The sequence below is a fragment of the Mycteria americana genome, chromosome 4, assembly GCF_035582795.1.
Source record: "Mycteria americana isolate JAX WOST 10 ecotype Jacksonville Zoo and Gardens chromosome 4, USCA_MyAme_1.0, whole genome shotgun sequence".
NCBI lineage: Eukaryota > Metazoa > Chordata > Aves > Ciconiiformes > Ciconiidae > Mycteria > Mycteria americana.
The window spans coordinates 20423338-20439932 of NC_134368.1; the positions used below are offsets into that span (position 1 = coordinate 20423338).

General features: G+C 38.9%; 1 protein-coding gene across 1 annotated transcript; it reads left to right on the forward strand.

The window, feature by feature from the left end:
- Positions 1 to 1691: 1691 nt before the first annotated feature.
- LOC142409214 (cytosolic beta-glucosidase-like) lies at positions 1692 to 12866 on the forward strand. Its single transcript, XM_075500486.1, is given in 8 exon segments — positions 1692 to 1833; positions 6009 to 6236; positions 11297 to 11342; positions 11344 to 11531; positions 11534 to 11602; positions 11605 to 11892; positions 12382 to 12449; positions 12732 to 12866. Coding segments are annotated over 8 exon segments (1164 nt in total).
- Positions 12867 to 16595: the final 3729 nt, after the last annotated feature.

Here is a 16595-nt window from a genome sequence, read left to right on the forward strand (position 1 = left end):
ATTGAATTGTATGATTTTCTGGGAAAAGATTTAATGTCACTTACATTTTCAAAGGTACCTACCAATAACATTTAATGATGTAAAAAATATGCATTATTATGCTGGTTCATTAGTACCTATTAATCACGATTTAAGGTGTCCCTGATGAGTTTTACTGTTAACTGTCCAATGCTTACCTTCTTGCAAATGAAAGCCTGAGGAGGCTGCTTCAACCAGAGAACATTAACTAGTTCACTGCACCGATTTTTGGTCATCTGTATAAAACACGTAAAGGATATGTATGTTTGCCTAGACCATGTGTCAGCATGTGTTTTGGGAACAAGTTGGTATGTTGTGCCTCATTTCCCCCTTTGTTCCTTTGTATTCAAGGGGCTTTTACCTTTCCTTTGAAAGACACTTGAGGAAATGCATGCCTGCTGTGAAAGCTTGATTTATTTTGCATTGCATCTGCACTGTCTGGTTCTGCAATGTGCACTTTGGAATTAAATCAGCTTCTCTGCATCTCTACAAAGGGTTTTTTTTCCTAAGAAGTTGACTCTTTCATTGTGTGTATTTCTGGCAAAAATATGTGCATTAACTGTATTAGTGGCTTTTTCAGTACATATTAAGGTTTGTCTTATTTTTGTTATCAAAGAAAATATCACTTATGTGTATAACGCTTTGCAGGAGTAGGTCCTCACCCAGAAAGGTTTCAAAATCAAAAAAGTGCAAGAAAAGTAAACAAGAAGAAAAAATAGTAGTGATCATACGTTATTGCCTAGCAGTCCAATAAGTGCAGACACTGACCTTGGCAAAAGCAGCGTGAATATGCTATTATAATAAATGGGGAAAAAAACTTCTGTAAGTCCAAAAAAAAAAAAAAAAAGTCGCAGTAGTGCCATCTAGTGTGCCAGGCGTTGGAGTTTTCTGGGAAGGGACAGGAAACTACCTCCAGCCCATCCCGCTTGTTACAGTCATACCCTGACTCGTCCTCCTGCCGCTGCTCCCTTCTCAGCCTGCTGACAGGCGAGCAGTAACGGCATTGACAGGAGGGAGAGGAAGAGACCTGAGGGCTGTTTTGCAGATGCTGATTCTGGCACGCATGCCATAAGGTTGTCACTGCTGCTCTAGAAAAAATGAGCACCCATGGGATTTTAAAGAAGGAGAAAGATAGCTGTTCTGTCTGTACTCCCATACAAGTCTTCCTCTTCTACTCATTGGTTTCCACTGCTAAACATGTAGTGGCTAAAACATCCTTTCTCACCAACTGCAGGCCAGTTGTTTTGGTGTTGGGAGAGAAAAAATATAAATTTGATGCCAGAAAAAAAGAGGTGCTGCTGGGTTTTGAAGCTTACTGAAAGGGGTGGAAATGACTTTTTGCCTGGTGGCCAAAGGATTTATGTTGAGTAGAGGGTCCACAAAGTCCTTCGGCTGAGAGGTGGGAGGTGAGAGGGAAGTAAAGGGCAACAGGGATCCGCTGTGTGTACTAACGCTTTGTACTGGGTGGAGCCCTTCTACCGTGACCACCCTAGGCTTTTCCACTGCCGCCTTTTCCACTTTCACTGTTAGCTGACTGAACCTCTCTGCTTTAATCCCGAGATATGCAAAGTGCACGGCTTGCCCTTCAGTGTGTGAAGCTGCACAGGGTTTATTTTTGTCTTCAGTATAGAGTCTGCTTGTAACAAGTGGAAGAGTGATCAAGCCAGAAACCTATGTCTGCAAATGAAGCCCACATCTCCATAGCATCGCATAATGCCGTGTATTTCGCCTGTCCTCTGCAGCTGGTGCCAGAGGATATTGCTTTTCCAGTTGGATTTGCTTGGGGTGCAGTTACAGCGGCATATCAAATTGAAGGTGTCAATTTTTAGCTGCCAAAGTGTTAAGGAAGTTTTAAGTGAACGAAAAGTCTGGATCCAGGAAGGAGAGTGTTTGATCTTTGCCTCATTACGTAGATGCTACATCTGATGCAAATTCATGTAGCACTTCTGTTTAAACACTTCGGGCCTGAGCAGAAAGAAGAAGGTAAAACATGTTTCAAATTGCAGAAATATGGCTAGGCAATGGAAATAGAAGAGGAACCTTTCACTAGCTATTGGGGGGTGGGGGGGAAGCAGAAATAAGTAATTTTCCCACTAGTTCTTGAGTATTTCCTTTCTCTGGAGCTAATTTAAGTAGATTACTATCGACTATTCCAAACCTGAATGGGAGAACTACCTCATCAGACATTGGTACTCACAGGGGGTCCTCCCTCAGTTAGGAATTAATCTCCAAAGAATATGAAAAACGGCAAACGGAGAGGTTAAGAGTTGGACTTGTGGAGGACCCCCCCGGGGACATGTGTCATGTTCCTGACTGAATGGAGGCACTGATAAAGCGATTTACTCAGCATGATATGAAAATATGTGGCAGAGTAGGGAATGCAAACCCATAAGGTACAGGGACACCTACAGCCATAACTCCCCCAACCTTTATCCCTTCATAAATGTGTGTTTAGAGACCTTTAAAATACATATAGATCTGATTTTCTCATATTATACCCTACAGCGTACAGGCACTTAGCTCCCATTGATTGCAGTACCTAAATGGGAGTTGTAGATCTAAAATTGTCTTTGAGGATGTAGCCTTTAGTTCTTGGTTATTGCTGAAAGTGAGAGTACTTGCCCATGCTTGCTACCTTTTAATGAGCTTGGTTAGCTTCACCTAATAGACTGAACAGCTCGCTGTTCCCGGGGGATCAATATTCTGGGCCAGATTCTAACTCAAGTCCTGCAATGCGCATAGCTCTACTAACTAATTTTTAAAATGTGAATTGTGTGTGCATGTAGAATGACATTATAATTTCCTGCCTTTTGAGTGGCTAGATGTGCAACTTTAATGTTCTCTTAATGTATTTTTAATGAGCTTTCCTAAGGCTTTTGAGTGGGAGAAACGTGGAAAAAAAAAATCTATAATGTGGTCTAGACACTACTCAAATGACCCTTTTCCCACAGAAGTAAGAAACTCAACAGGGAATTCCTCCTCCTGAAAGCTTTGGAAGCTGTGCAGCTTCCGACTTAGAGGCAGCATGATTGAAGCAATAGTTCTTGTAGAGTCCAAACTCAGTTGCTGCACATATGACAAGATGCACCGTGGATGAGGCAAGGGCTGACAGGCTACTTTATTTTTTACTGTCAGCTATGTATTTATGCACAGTACAACCTTCCCCACTCTGTATATTTCAAAGTGCTAAAAAAATCATACCAATTGTACTCTGCATGCTCAAAGTGCAGATTTCAAAGGTTCATGACTCAGTCAAATCAAAATCAATTTGCACCAGAACACTCAAAAGCACTTCTTCTTACTGAGGGCCATTTCTATGCTAAATTTCAACTCTCTGCTTGATTTTTTTTTTTTTTTGAGAGAGAAGGAAAAGTTGCAAAAAATTCTCGTAATGGTAAAAGTGGTTTTCTTCACTTCTTTCATATGCCAAAGAGTTGAACTGCATTAATTCAAACAAAATTTCACCTTTTGGGCAGAGACCAGGCCAAGAAAATTTTACGCCAAAAGGTGAAAGCACAACTGAATCAGAAGAAAAGCTAACTTGGAAAAGTACATGAAAACTTAAATACTCTGATCAGTAATATTCCTGCCTCACTAGCTTCACTTAAAAGGAAAAACATTCTATCTTACTCCGTTGTAATAATGGCAGAGAATGGGGAACATGCATCACGTTTCATGATAATTTATATTGATCATTTGATGATATGTTATGTGATGATTTGGTAGCTAAGTCTTACCTATGTGTTTGAAATGTAAAATCAGTTCCTCATCACTGTTCTTTCCCAGCCCTGAAGCTTGCTAAAACTCGGGGTATGCCTACACCGTGAACTGCTGTGTAGCGTGGAGGTTTCTGAGCAAGCGTAGAGGTGCAAGCTCAGTTCATTGAAGCAGAGCAGAGCTCTGTGCAGACTAATTGCGGCTCAGCAGGATACATCAGTGTATGTGGAGCTTTCTGTTGCCTTGGCTAGATTGCTTCCTACACTTTATTTAGCTGGCTCGGATACTCTGCACTGTACAGAGAGGCTCTTCGAACAGCATGAGGAATGCTTGAAAGTGGGTCTGTTTGCCACAGCCCCACTCAGGGCTTTATAGTGGCTAATGACCACTGGAGTAGTACTGTCATACTCTGCTGAAAATCAAATGCTTCTCCCCCTCCCTCCCACCCCCTTTGCTGGAGGAAGGCAGACAAAAAAGGAATCGTTCAGCATCTGCTCTGGCTGCTGATTCTTAAACGAAGGTGTGTCAGCTGCCCATTATGGCAGCTTCTGACTTCCCTTCACTCCCACCGCAGTGAGAAAGGAGCTATATCATATCGATATGGTGCGGGAAGCCTGCTCTTAAAGGCTTCTAAATTCTAGGTACCACCAAAGAATTACTGTTATTTGTTATTTCCTGCACTCCTCTAAAATGACTATTTATTTCAGCAGGCATATTTGACATCAGAAGCAGGATATAGAAAAGTTTTAGTACTGCGTTTTTCCAAGGAGTATACAGACAGAGCACAAAGTCTGTGATAAAATCAGAGATTAAGAGAAACTCAAACTGTCTGGATCTAAAATTTGACCTGCTTTGAAGGTTGTCCCATATAAGAGTTTAATTTACTGACCAACCAGATGTAGATGTATCGGTGTTCGTGTGCTGCAATAAAATTCTGTAAAGAACATGAAATGTGACAATGATCTTTGAAAAGCTAGGTTATAGAAGTGATATTACAAATTTTAGTAATGCTTTAAATTAAGTGTCTTCAATATGCTTAACCTTGCATTAAACTTAGATTTAATAAGACAGATGTGTATTAAGTACTGAATATACTTAAGGGAGCAATCTTGCGTTGGCAGGGGATGGACTCAATGACCTCCTAATAGTTCTCCTCCATCTCTAATTTCTGTGATACTAATTGATTATTAAAACACTTTTATTGAGGATTGATATGTAGCTATTGTATAGTTATCAATCTTACAACCCAACTGATGTTTAATTTATACATGATTTTAACACACAATGTCATTTTAGTTTTTAAAGAGTAACCCTGGAACAGTGCGTTCACTGAGGCTCTGAAACATCTTGCTGGTAAATGAGGTTGGCCATTTTGGGGTTATTTGGAATTTTATGACAAAATAACGCTTTGCAGGGGTGTAAGTTTACAGAGCTCTCCACATTAAAAACGAAATGTTTGCCTCAGTAACAGCATTGCTCTGGAAAGACAAAGCAGCTTGTCATGAAGAAAGGTGCATTTATTCTTTTAAATACTATGTAATGTTAGTACTGTATAATCTCAAACAACAGTTACATTTTGAATATTTTAGAGGTAATCTGTCTATCTCAATTTTGGATTGCAAAGAAATTTCCCAAAACTATGAAAGCGAAGAAAATGGTGCAGGGATTTTGAGCATTCAAAATTCATTTCTGTGAATGTTTGGCTAAGCAAAAAGCAGAAGTTTTGCAGAGCTGTGTTATTAATTCAGCTTGTATATGCCTAGGGCCATGGCTCATAATGGCATTCCTTTCTTTTTAACAGACTGTCAGGATTTTCAAAGGACATCCGGAAAGCCATAAGTGCCTATTTGTTGAATGTATTTCTCATACCCTAAGGGCTTTCTTTGATATGGACTGATCTTTTACGTTTATGGATGGAAGTTGCATTAGAAAATGCCCTTTCTGAAAACCTGTAATATCTCAAGAGTTGCAAACATCTGATTTTTGGCTCTGGAAGTATGAAGAGTGTCAGAACTCTGAATGCTTGTAAAACAGGATTTTCAAATAATTAGTAGCAAGCAAAAATATGAATAAATGCAAAACCTAATGCAAATATATACTAATGCTTGAAAGTTCCTAGTTACTTTAAATGATATAAGGAGGGGGGAGGGAATACTGCTCATTTTGTTCATAGGATTTTGAGGGTTTTGTGCCTACTTTGTGATAAATATTTACATTCAACATATGTCTTTTGATGTCAAAAGTGTAATGACCAAGTTTTGTTTTTCAAGCAGAAGGCTGGAATGCAGATGGAAAGGGCCCTAATGTCTGGGACACATTCACCCATCAGGGAGGAGATCAAGTTTTCAAGAACCAGACTGGTGATGTAGCTTGTGGCAGCTACACTCTGTGGGAGGAAGATTTGAAATGTATCAAACAGCTTGGATTGACTCATTATCGCTTTTCTCTTTCCTGGTCACGTCTGTTACCTGATGGGACGACAGGTTTCATCAACCAGAAAGGCAATTGTTTCTTAAAAATAGAAGGTTGCAGCTTTAATTCAAGGTTATTGCTGCAGTCTGGCATAATTAATCCAGTATGCTATTCTGCAGTGTAGCTTTGAAATTGCAACTTTTTTCAGAGTAATTATGGGATGATTTTTTATAGGTTTGCAACAACTTACTAATTAATATTCCAGGTCCCCTTGGATAGAACAATCTTTTGGGATAGGATTAGTATTATGTTTCCGATGTATCTTTTTGCTTACTCCAGGTTTTTTAATTGTAACTCTAAATCATTTTGCTTCATCAGATTGTTTATACTTACAGGGATCCTAGCCATGAGGATATTTTTGGATGGCTTACAATAGATAAGTATCTTATTTGGCAAATGCATTTAGATAGTTTATCGGTATACTCTGATGTACTGAACTTCACATCAACTATTTTACACTAAGAGGGACATACTTTTCCCAGATATTTTCTTTAGCAAATTAGAGAGGATTCTTCAGGCTCAGCTAGGAACTGTGCTTAGTTCTCTGACAAACAAAGGACAGTCCCTGCTCTGAAGAGAAGAGTTTTCACAATCTCAGCAGACAGTGTAGAAGTGAAAAGGGATACAGCGTATAAACAAGCTGGTCAGATTGCTAGAAGTCAGATATAAGATTTGTTACACTTCTGATTTGTTTAATTCCATTGGTATGGACTGGGGAACGATGAAGGTGACTTACTAGGAAAAGATAGGAAATGGCAGCTTTGCCTGCAGAATGTAGGGAATGGAAGAAAGAAGGAATAAAGAGAATTGTGAAGAATAAAAGCAACTGATGCTGAACCAGAAAGGATGGGAGAATCAAAGTAGTTGGCTGAAGTCTCTTATATGCTGGGAGGATAATGTTCTGAGGAGAATAAAGCAAAGTAGATTTGGATGAACCTCTGAATCTCGGTTCTGTCTCTTACTCCTCTGAATCTCAGTTCTGTCTCTTACTCTTCTGAATCTCAGTTCTACCAAGAAGATATGTATCTTTGTACTTCTGGGGCAATGTTTGCCTTGGCAATTCTTTTCTTCTGCTGGTTCGAAGATTGCAAAGATGGAAGGCTACAAAGGGAAAGGATTTCTTAGAAAATGCTCTTCAGGTTATCCTGATCTGTACTAGGAAGATACCAGCAGAAGCAATATTCCTTTGCAGAATTTTGGTCATGTAGAGTTTGGCTGTTCAATAGGCAGCAGCCTGTCCTCTGCATCCTGCAGATTACGGTTTTCACCAGAGAGTGGAGGAGCCTTTGTTTCAAGAATTCAGAAAAGGGGGGCTGGTGAATCTGCTGTAAACAGACCAACCAGCCATTTTCCCCTGCAGAGCATGACTGCAAAAACCGTGCCAACATCCCGGAGAGGCTTGAATGGAAGCCTTTCCTTTGCCACCAGAATTTACAATATGCGGCCCACTTTCACTGGCACAGATTGCCCTTCCCTAGGAACGCTTTTTGTGGCGTGTTGAATTTAAATTTGGCTGAGTCCTTGTGGTTTCTTTCCTGTACTGATATTCCTTCAGCTGGGGCTGCAGGCACTGTACAACCCCACAGAGCTGCCTACTGAACGGGCTTTGTTATTTAGACGTCAGAGTGGGAGATAGCAAGCAGACATTCTGAATGCACTTGGTAAGGAAAGCTAACATTTTGACAAAACTCAGCTGTAATTCTAGAAAATGTTCACTTGATCCCCAGCATAAGCAGTTGCCTGATTAATATTATGAACTTTACATTTAGCAAAAGGGCATTGGAGGAACTCCAAGTAGGCCAGCTTTCATTAGGCGGGAGTTCACTTCTCTTGTGCAGTGATCTGTTGAAGCAATTGTAACTGCATAGCATGGAAAGGCCATCATCTTCTATATAAACATTTTTACAAAGAGCATGTGAAGAATTAGAAAGCTTAGAGCAATGTCCTTTCAAATAAAATCATTCACACCAACTGATTCACTACCAATTTCACACCTAAGATGTAGGACATTTGAAAACCTTTAAAACCATTCTGTTTCTAACTTGGTGGGGGTAGGGTCTTTTAAAGCAGCGATATTGTAGGTGTATTGTTCCTAAGACATGTCAGGTTTTAGGTTGAAACTTACACCAAGTTTGATTTTAAAGGGTTTTTTTTTGTATAATTGTTTTTACCCTAGAAAGTGCCCTGAGCAGAACAAGTTAGCTGCTAAACACTAGGTGTCAGTGTGGAGAGAGGCAGAAGTAGTAGACCTGGGGGTATTGAGTCTGGGAGAGTTTGATATTACACCTCACTTCAGCATGAAGGTAGGGAATCAGGATGGGGAGGGAAGAAGACAGAAAGGAGGAAAGAACAATCCTTCAGCTTCCAGTGGCAAAATGCTCCTTAATGTCTGTAATCCCAAAATTTTGGGGTATCTCCACAAAACCTTTATATACACACTTTCTCAGAAGAACGTTTTCTTCTGTATTTCTGCTTCTAGCTGACACACAGATACAGCCATAGAAACTAAATCAGGCTACTCTGGAAGGTATGAGGCAATCTGAAAATTTGACTTGACATTTACATTTTTCAGGGATGCAGTTCTATTTCTCTTCATTTCCTAACACAAAGCATAAATCTTTTCCAATATTGGTGTTTAATTGAGATGTAAAAAATTAATGATAGCTGGTTGCACTTAAATGTTATAAATTGTACTAAGTAATTTATAATCTGAAAATTAGAATGGGAAATGCTAGTGTCTTCTAGGCAAGCATTACTCTCAATATGGTAGAACAGGATCCTGTACCAGCAAAGGATTTCTTTTTTCCCTGTTTAAGCTTATGTAGTAAACCTTGCAGTCCCACCAGCAAACAGTTAACACACACCCAGTCCCACTGAAGTCAAATAGGTCCCTATTCAAAAGTAACAGTAACAAACTGTATTTGCTCCTAATTGCTCTTGCAAAGTGCAAGAATTTTCTTTTCAAAATTTAAAATTCTGGTATATTCCTTCCCCTTTTATGTGGGTGCATTCTCAGCCACAGGCACGTATCTCCTCTAACTTAATGTGTTTTTCTGGTGCTGCATTCAGAAGGAAAAGCAAACTATCTGTGAGATTTATTGTGAATTACTTTGTAAACAAACTTATTGCGTCTTGCTGTGCTAAAGGATGTGTATGCACCTGTTTGTTTATGAGAAGGCACTGTCTAAATCTGGGGTTCATAATTGATTGCTGCAGTAAATGTTGTCTTAAAAAAGCCATTCAGTGGAAATCCTTATGATCAGTCATTTGAAGTTAGGATAATTTGAAGTCTAATACTGTCCTTTTAAGAAGAAGGTAGTATGGGGTTCTGTGTTGGCATTTTTAAATATCAATAGACAGCAAGCTGAACCTGAAAATACCAGGGAAGTATAGTACAGACATATTTACTAATGAACAAGTTTCCTGCTTTGGGTTAAACAAAATCTCTGGTTCAGAAACTGTTAAGAATAATAATCTAAACCATACATAACCTCCTAAGCATACATTTTGTTAACCTTTGCAATTTAGTCTTCCTCCTCCTCCTTTCTGCTGCATTCTCAACTTCTTTAGACCTTTCTCAGTTCTGGGTTTCAATACAGCAAGGCCTTGGGATAGACATTTCATAAGCACCTATGTCTTGTTAGGATATGTGGTAGTCTAAGACCCACGAAATTTTTATGAATTCTAGCTTTATAAGGTTCTTAAACACTTTGGTATGTTTAGCCCAAGTCTCTGAAGCAAAGGCTGACTGATTTCTACATTCCACCAGCATGATGGAGACATATTCCTGGCTGGAGCCTCTTAGCTTAACAAGTGATAATTCAAGGCCACTGTTGGCCTTTACCAATTACCGCACGAAACCAGATAGTTCAAGTAAAAGAGCAAGCTAATTGATACTCTTTGAACCAGAGCTTATGATGTGTTTTGCAATATCTAGTGTTTTCAGAAGGCTTAAAAGCAATGTAGTTGTGTTTGGATGTAAGCAAAATTAAAAATGCCTGTATAAAAGCTTAAGGTATCCTGATATTTAAACTTACAGTGACCTCTCAGCAGCATAAAAATAGTCCTTTAGGAAACATATTCATGTCAGCCACTGCTAAATCTGAACTCCTTTTAAGAAGGTGAATTCCTTTTAAGCCTCTAGAAATACATCCCCAGTACTGGCCAGCTTTAACAACACAGCCAGGAAATTAAAGTTGATCTCTGTCTTATCAAGGGGGGACAAGAAAGGTTGGAAGTCATGAGCTTTTAGAGAGGTGAGCTAATTCCTTCTTGCAGTTAGAGGGACTGAGCAGTCTGCAGCAGTGGCAGTGTAAAAGGAATAGAGCTGGTTTCTTGGGTAAACTATTGCCAAGCCATTCAAGTTGGTGGCTAAAGAGACCAGTGCCCTAAACTCCATCTAAAATCTGTTAGAGCCCAATGAAAAGCCATAATTGTCATATAGATCTGGTAAGACATCCCAGCTAATGAGGGAACCATTGAATTCACGTCATTGCAAAATATTAAAGGCATTGACAGTATCTTCTTTGTCTTGATGCTGGCACAGACAGTGATGGAGAATGGACCAGTCTAGAGAAAACAGCTCACCCAGCTACCCAAATTCAAATCATAAAAGATCAGCTTAGTTACATTGCTGAGTGTGCCACTAAACTTTTTAAAAGAAACAGTTCTCAAGAAGAGAAATGCTTTCATTAGAACAAATCTACCTGTCAGGCTCTCAAGTGTCAGGATTTTTCCAACACGCTTTCGTCTTGTACATGCAGCCAGGCTGCCATTCAGGCATTTAAATGAAAGGATTATATTTTCATGTGACCAGCACCCATCAGAATTATGTTTCTCCTGGGGAGTTGCTGTCCACTGATCTATTTTGAAAATTTGCATCCTCATTTCATTTTATGTGCCTGGTTGGAAGATTTTGTGTGCTGAGCATTTTTGCCAGCTCTGGGGTCTTGTAGCAGTAGTCAGCATGCAGTTGAGAGGAAATATTTGCATCTCTGAACAGAGAAAATGTGCAGTGAGGTTTCTTCATGTGTTAAAATGTAATAAAGTTATTAGGTTAACCCTTTTTTGGTTCTTTTAATATTTTCAGGAGTCAATTATTACAGCAAAATCATTAATAACCTGGGAAATGGCATCCTGCTCACTGTATCACTTTGACTTACCTCAGTCCTTAGAAGATAAAGGTGGCTGGAGATCTGAAAAGATCATTGAGACCTTTGATATTCATGCAAAGTATTACTTCAGAACATTCAGAGACTGAGTGATCACTATTAATGAGCCTTATGTTGTTGCTATAGGTGGTTGTGAAAAAAATATAGCCCCAGCATTGGTACCAGAGCTTACAAGGCAGCTTATAATGTGATAAAAGCTCATGCTAAAGCCTGACACAGTTGTGATAAGATATTGGGAGAAAACAATGTGGACTTGTGTCTATAGCTCTGAGCTCCGATTGGTAGAACCTCTATGAATTCTGTAGCAGATCAAAAAGCAACTAAAGGGAACCTGTCCTTTACCTTAGGTGGGTTTGTCAGGACTATTTTACTGATGGTGAATATCCAGCCATCACGAAGTCCTGGATTTCTGCAATGAATTCACAGCAGGGTTACTTATCATCAAGGCTTCTGGAATTCACTAAAGAGGAAAAAATGATGATCATGGATATTGCTGACTTCTTTGCCCTGAACTGTTAAACTTAAGACCAAGAAAATGCAGACAAGAGGCTAAGTGTTTCAATGGACTGTGAAGCTGAGCAAATGACGGATCCTTCTTGGCCTGTTGCAACTGGGAGTTTATGCCTGGCTGTAGTACCATGGGGTTTGCATTAACTTCTGTGTTATATCAAGGAATGACCTAAGGCTCACAGGACCATTGTACCACTATTAGCTGGCCAATGAGGAGATCTCAGAATCCAATGAGTAATACTGGTGATTTGGGTTTGGTGTTTTTTTTTTTTTTTTTTGAGGAGCCCATCTGGATGACATAAGACATTGTAAAAGATATAAATAAACAAGTCACCTTGGGATTCTTAATTTAATTCTTGCATGCTGGCTATAAAGAGTAGAAGCCTTAGTATTTTCATATTGCCTTTGTACTTGATAGCTATTTTACAGTTTGAAATGACACACCAGTGTTATATCATCTTTTGAACTCCAGAAATGATCTTTCTGATGCCAGCAGTAAGGCTTTCCTGGCATGCATCTACTCCTGGCAATGGGACGTGTGGTGACTGCCAGTACCAAGGGGTTAAGGAGCAGTGACAATAAGCAGATGCTAATGCAGGAAAGATATTTTAGTCTTCTCATTAAAATAAGTCATTTCACTGTCTTCATGGATATTTGCACAGTTTTGCTTTTCCATTGTTAGTCATAAAAGGTCAGCTCATGGAAAATTAAGTTAATAGGGTCAGTGCAATTTGATGAAAACTAGTTTTAGTTTGTAGCTTAGAAAAGATAGAGGGTAATGCATCTGATTTTATGGGCTTTCTTACATCTGTTCTGAATAAAACTTCTGCTCTCTTGTTCTAGGATACGTATAATAACTCTATAATTTACATCGCTGAGAAGGGGTTTTCCCAAAGTGACCCTGCTCTACTTGATGACAGTCAACGATGGGAGTATTTCAGGCTGATTTTACAGGAAATTTTAAAAGGTACCATTTAAAATGATGAAAGATCAATTGTGCAAACTTAATATAATTTTACTGCGTGCTTATTTGCATTCAGCAATGACCAATGGTTCTTGAAGCTAAAACTCATGTAAATTGGAGTAAAGTTATGTGATTAGAAAAAAAAATGTTTAGCTGAAAGGAAAGCAAGTAGTTTTAATCCAGCTCCCCCCATCCTGGGGTGGAAACAGATGAAAAGGTGCTCCGTACATACATTATTTCTAAACTCAGTTTTGTAGGGCCATAGTTCTTTGTTGAGCAAAACTACCACATTGATCTTCAAAAGTGCTCATCCTTCATACTTCTCATTGTGAATGATGTAAAGTTGAGTGCACCTGAAAACCTGACCATTACATCTCATAATATCCTTACAGAATACAACCTCCCATACACAATGAGGTCCGTGTAATAATTAATTCCTATACAGGGCCATTAAGTCATTATAGTTCAGCTTCTGCCTGTATGTCAGGATGGCCAAAAGTGTTCAGCACTAGTGAAGCTCTTTTTTTCAGAAGATGCTTTACCATTAGTTTTGGTAGAAACAAAGTTGGTCCAATTTCCAATCTTCTGGAAATTTGTTCCCTACCTTCCTTCTGTTGGTAGTATTCTCTGAGGTAATTTACAGGGAGTAGGTCTTCTCGTTATCACAGAATCACAGAATCACAGAATCATATAGGTTGGAAAAGACCTTTAAGATCATCGAGTCCAACCATAAACCTAACACTGCCAAAAACCACCACTACACCATGTCTCTAAGTACCTCATCCAAACGTCCTTTAAATACCTCCAGGGATGGCGACTCAACCACTTCCCTGGGCAGTCTGTTCCAATGCTTGATAACCCTCTCGGTGAAGAAAAATTTCCTAATATCCAGTCTAAACCTCCCCTGGCGCAACTTGAGGCCATTTCCTCTTGTCCTATCACTTGTTACCTGGGAGAAGAGACCGACCCCCACCTCTCTACAACCTCCTTTCAGGTAGTTGTAGAGAGCGATGAGCGATTATGTATCAAGTGAACTGTATTTTAAAATGCCAGTTCACGTAGATAATAGCTAGCCTCCCTGTTATATTTCTCCAAAGTGATCACAATCATGAATGTCATATCATTGTTTAATAGATTTTTGTACTCTTCCGTCTTCGTGCTTCTTTTTTACTTTTGCCATGTTTATATTCTTTATTTTCTCCTTACTTTAATTAAAAAGTTCATTTAAAAGCTACCTTTCTATCTACTTCCTTTTCATTTAAAGTTGCAATTTAGACTTCTCATCCATGCCAATTAACTTTTTTTCTTCAAATGGAAGATGCAAAGGACCATTTTCTGGCACTGAAACCAACTGGTAGGGCCTGCTTCTATCTGAAGCAGGCAGACCATCTTCTAGCAGCCTTTGGAGAGCACTTCCTGGGCTGTGCCATATCTGGCCCCAAGCCATGGTCTGGAGAGTAATACTTGGCATCGGACAGCAGTTTTGTCAAGGAGTAAAAATTAAGGTCCACGGACTATTGAGGGACGGTGTTTGTGTGAGGCCATTGACCCTGTTTTGTTTACTTATAAGGCTGTAGACAGGATATCTGGAATTGACTTTCTCTGAAGATGTAAAGAAATGAATAAACATTTGATTCTCACTGTTTAATTAAATGGGATTCATTTACCAAATCTAGCTGTTTTACAATGTACAAGGCTTATCCTGAAGTAAACATTTAGAGTAGGTCTGATGACTCACACCTTAGTGCGTTCATTGACACAGTTCTCTTCATGCGTAGTAAGGAAATGAAGGGGACTAGCTCTGAGGTAGATGCCTATATGGGAGACATCAAAAGTTGGGTAAAATGAACCTTTGCCATTTGTTCAGTCCAGCAAAGCTTTTAAATATTGTGTGTGTTCTGACTGTAATCAGTGCAGCCTTACACAGGTTTAGTTATATGTGCGGTTTGACGTTAAGTTGGATTGATGTTTATCATTTTATCCAGTAAAAAGCATGGTGAAATGCTGGTTGAAACAGGTCTCTGCATGCAAAGATAACATAAATATTAAATCCATCACCTGTAAGGCACTTTATGAAGAAATGCCATTAACATTATCCCCAAGTAACTTCTTTCCTGCTACTCTGAGTAAACAGTTTAAGACCACTCCCTATGTACTGACCCACGAATGAGCAACCCATTTCAAGTTTTCAGCTCAGATATCCTGCAAAGCACGATATTCAAAGATGTTCACTTGCTTAAATGCTTAACCATTTATTAAGTGTTATGTGAAGCAGAACAGTTTAATTGCTCTGCATACAGTGTCTACTCTACAATAATTCCTTATCTTTTGAGCTAACTTTTGAAATGATTAGTACAGGCTCATTCATGCAATGAGCTCTGGGTCATGACAGGGGCCTGTGTGGATTTTGCTGTGGGATTTGGGCATGCCTGCTTACTTTTTTGTCTAACCAAGAAATAAATATGCTTGACTACAAAGGAGAGTGTATCTACAGCCTGTCACTGCACTTGTTAATAGAAATATTTTAATACATTATAATTGAATTGATAGTATCCTCATTTTATCTTTTTGCATTAAAAACCCTCTGAGCTTTTAGAATACGTTTGCACTAATGATGTTAATTTTGTCAGCCAAAATTTTGGAAATAATAAGGAGGTTCCCTTTTCAAGACCTTGTGTTTTAGAAAGTGCTATGCTCTAGTACTCTGAAAGTCATATACTTCAATGCCTCTCAAGCTAGGTAGCAAGATTGCTGGTGTCCAAAATTCCTAAAATTTTTACTATTGTCAGGACTATTTAAATTACAAGATTTTGGAGGGCAGGAGCAGTCTTGAGTTGGTACAGCAACGTTCACCCACTAAGACTGTGATCACACAGTATAGGTGAGTAATAAAACCATTATATGTTGTTACTCCTATGCTTTATTTTTAGAAAAAAATTTTGATGCTGTCAGAGAAAATTGAGATTTTTATTTTTTGGGCAGTGTTAGTTAATAAGACCAGAAAGAGCAACGTAAGTATGAACTAGGACACAGAGAGTGAACAGCATGCAGCCACTATAAGTATATCACATTATAGCTATTATAGATGGAAAATAGTTTTTCAATGGATACAACTGCTGCCATGTTGCCTCTGCACTATATGAATAGGTAAAAGCATCAATATTTTAATAAATGTGGATATACATATTTAGCATCTCTACAGAGCCATAAGCATGCATGGTGCTTTACAGATAAATGAAAATGATGTCTTCTTACCCCAAGGAACTGAAAATCTAATTTAGATACAATGCATGAAGAGATGATGAACAGAAGGCTGGATGAGAGGTAAAAAGAGAACATGGATCAGAGTAGTGAAATGCTTTTTACTACAGTTGCTCTTCCTTAATTTTATGTAATGTATGTTAAGGATGACACCTAGACCAAAGATCAAGGCTGCCAATAAAAAGGTAATTGAAACTACTTAGTTTTGAAAAGTGGAACCTTCTAAAAGAGATAATAGAGTTTCATAAAGTCTATGCAGGAAAGCAGTGCAAATAGTGGATAAACTATTGCTAGAGGCAGCTGATGCAGAAGAGCAATGAAGTTATTCCGTAATCTGGCTGGTAGAAGATTATTAATAATGCTGATGGGGAGGAAAGAATAAATTAAATGAATTTTAGGCTGCAGAGGGCTGCAAGAAGTAGGCACTGGAAAGAGAGTTGAAGTTAGTAGGAACAGAAAGTAAAGAAGTTGAGGATGTTGTG